General features: G+C 33.2%; 1 protein-coding gene across 2 annotated transcripts in view; it reads right to left on the bottom strand.

The window, feature by feature from the left end:
* The window catches only part of LOC106870740 (tRNA (guanine-N(7)-)-methyltransferase non-catalytic subunit wdr4), a 1056013-nt gene that overhangs the window by 784285 nt on the left and 268197 nt on the right, over positions 1-3531 (bottom strand). Inside the window, exon 2 of one of the 2 annotated variants that reach the window (XM_052973384.1) lies at positions 2003-2074. The exons of the other annotated variant lie outside the window; for it this stretch is intronic. Coding sequence (XP_052829344.1) covers positions 2003-2074 — 72 coding nt within the window. The remainder of the gene's footprint in view (positions 1-2002; positions 2075-3531) is intronic. 2 annotated transcript variants of the gene reach the window in all.

A 3531-nucleotide genomic window follows, 5' to 3' on the forward strand; every position in this document is an offset into this window, starting at 1 on the left:
ATATATATATATATATATACATATATATATATATATATGTAAATATATGTGTGTGTGTACAAAATATATATATATGTATATATATGTGTATATATTTATCCACATACACACAAACATGCATACATACATATATACACACACATACATATATGCATATATGTATCTCTCTCTCTCTCTCTCTCTCTCTCTCTCTCTCTATATATATATATATATATATATATACACACACACTCAGGCATACACAAACAAACACAAAGAATGAAAAAGATAGATGTAGACGTAAGGGATATTGATTATTCCAATTCAATTTATTCAAGGAATTGTCTAAAGAGAGATGAGTTTTGTTTTGGTAAGCAAAACAAAACCTTTCAAAAATGGGAGGGAATACAACGCAAAAAGCAAAAAAGCAATGCAGAAGGGTTATTCACATATACGCATGCATACACGCACACACACACACATATGTATTACATATATATATTTTGTACTTCTATATTTCATTGAATCTACATCTAAACTACCAATAATATATAATATTTGTTAAACATTCATTGTGACGCTAACAGAAGTAATCACTAACCTAATGTTTTTTGTGGGGTTTTTTAAGGGTCATATTTTTGTTTTTGTCTTTATTCAAATCATAGGAGTACGAGGGAAAGGAGAACAGGAGTAACACCGAAGGAGCTGGATAAAATGCAAACAAAATTATCCTCAACAAACAAAGAAAAACAAACAAAACCCCAAAATGAGAAGTAAAAAAAAAAACGTTTCACAAGTAAAATATAACAAAAAATTTAAGAATGACAAACAACAAATAAAATTAATAAAATAACGAAAGTATAAGAAAGGAGGGGTGGGGGGGAAAGAACTGGAGCTGCCTAAAGAAAGGTATTGTTTAATGTTTATTTATAAAGAATAAAAAGAAAGTCTAAGAATAAAAAGAAAAAAAGAGCAAGGGGAGAGAAAACCAGCCACCTTCACGGAAATAATAAAGTGTGGGGAGGGTGGGCATAAAGAAATAAATAATCCAGGTAGGGAATCAGCTATTTTCACTTCCTCCCACCACCATTTTTTGCCCCCCCCCCTTGCTGTTTCTCCCATCCCCTTCCTTTCCTGTCCTTCCTGCCAACCTGTTTCCTACCTTGTAAAATAATGGATGAAAATCTTGTTTCGCAGATTATAGACAAATTTTAACATCAACAGAAAGAGAAGCCCAGAAAGTCTATCTGTGTGTGTGTGCGTGCACACGCATATATAAATACACATATGTATGTATGTTTATACATACACATAAAGTAGATAGGTAGATAGATGCATGCAGATGTACAAATATAGCAATATACTAAAATTCAATTATTCAAATGATTGTCAGTAAAACAAATAGTGAACAAAAAAGGTAAAAAAAAAAAATATAAAATAAAATCATGAAAATAGAAATTAAAAATGAGTGACAGAAATTACAATGATAAACAAGTCATGAAAATTAAAAAGTAAATGAATATATATAAAATTGAAACGATGATTATGATAATTAATTTTTTAATATAGATGGATAGCTGTGCATTGTGAGAGAAGGAGTGCTTCACTGTTACTTTATTTGATCAATGCACCCAACCTCGCGATGAATAAAAGACAAAATCATTCTCAGGAGGATTTGAACTCTCTATATAATAATAGAGTTTCTCTTCCTTGCTAAAAGAGAACAGATGAACCAATCAAATTGCCACTAGTGAAAAAAAGGGCACAAGCCCTTGCCCAGCTGTTGTCCACCAATCTACAGGCACAATGCTTAGAGCAGGTCTATTCACTCTAAGCACTTTTGCCAATCACACACCTTTTGATGAATTCAAAACAAAAAGAATAGACAAGAATTTTACATATATAAAAATAATAGACAAAAAAACTATACATATATGAAGACAAACATAAAAGTTGAAATGTAAAGAAAAAAACAATCTAAAAGGAAGGAAAATGTCTGAATATATTTTATGTTGCTACTTACTTATCTTCTTCTTGTGACTTCTCTTCTTTTGGCGGTTCTTCAGGAAGACAAAGAGTTGTGATATTTCCTTGTCTGCAAAATACAGAAAAAAAAAAAAAAACTCATAAAGTTCCGATGCATGAGTCATCATCATTTTAACACCCACCTTCCCATATTTGCATGTGTTGGGTAGAGATTATATGAGGCAGATTTTTTACAACCAGATGCCTTTCCTGTTGCTAACCCTCACTTGTTTACAAGCAAAGTAATATTGACAAACGAACAGATATGTGTTTGCAGATTATCAGCAATGAATGACACTGCTTGTTTGACAAGGGCCATCATTTTACAACAATCACACAATATCAGGACAAGGAGACACAAACACACACACATATGATGGGATTCTTTCAGTTTCCATCTATTAAATACATTCACATGGCTTTAGTCAGTCCAGGGTGATAATAGAAGACACCTGCCCCAGGTGCCATACAGTGGGACTGAAAGCAAATACACATAGTTGTGAAGCAAGCTTCTCAACCACACAACCATGCCTCCACATATATCATCATCTACTTTAAAAGACAGTGCTATATCATACTATAAACTCAAATGCTATGAAAAAGAAACACAAATTCAAAGAATTAACTGAAGGAATTTTGGTTTTGTAGTTTTGTACTGGAATTAAAAGAAAAAAAAAACTAATGTATTTTCAAAAAATAAATCACAATTTTAACTTTTTGGTTATTTTTGCATCTGTAAATGAAATTTGTCCCATAGATATTTCTTTCCTTTCAATGAACGTTGAGAAAAATCTTGAAACCAAATCTAATTTCAAAATACCAACCCTCTACAAAACATATATACACATACAAACACACAAATACACACATAACAAATGTGTGTAAATGTGAGTACACATATATGTAAATACACACGAACACACACACAGGTGTGTGTGCACATATATGTTAGAAAATCAATTTTGACTTCAAAACTGATTACGTAATAGAGTGATTCGCCTTTTAGTGTTGAGTCCCCCATCAGTAATTTGGATATTGCACATGAAATCGCAAGATAATGGTTTCAATTCCCAGATTAGGCAGTGGGGTGTGTTCTAAAGCAAGACACTTCATTTCACATTGCTCCAGTTTGTTCAGTTGTAAATGAGTGACTGTATAGTTGCATTCAGAGGAAATGCTGTGATTTTGGTCACTTATGCACCATGGCAGCCAGGTAACCAGCCCTCACCTACAACATAAGTAAAAACAGTATTTGCAGTGTTTTAACCAGATACGTTTTCAGGGAAGACTGGAAGCAACTAGCATCACTTGTATGACAGTGGCACTTGGATACATCTATCAGATGATATCAGAAGAAGGAGACAGACGAAATACCGTTAAGCATTTTGCCCGCTGTGCTAACGTTTCTGCCAGCTTGTTGTAGCCTTGTTGTAGCCTTGTTGTAGCCTTGTTGTAGCCTTGTTGTAGCCTTGTTGTAGCCTTGTTGTAGCCTTGTTGTAGCCTTGTTGTAGCTTTGTTGTAGCTTTC

The sequence above is a fragment of the Octopus bimaculoides genome, chromosome 15, assembly GCF_001194135.2.
Source record: "Octopus bimaculoides isolate UCB-OBI-ISO-001 chromosome 15, ASM119413v2, whole genome shotgun sequence".
Classification (NCBI taxonomy): Eukaryota; Metazoa; Mollusca; class Cephalopoda; order Octopoda; family Octopodidae; genus Octopus; species Octopus bimaculoides.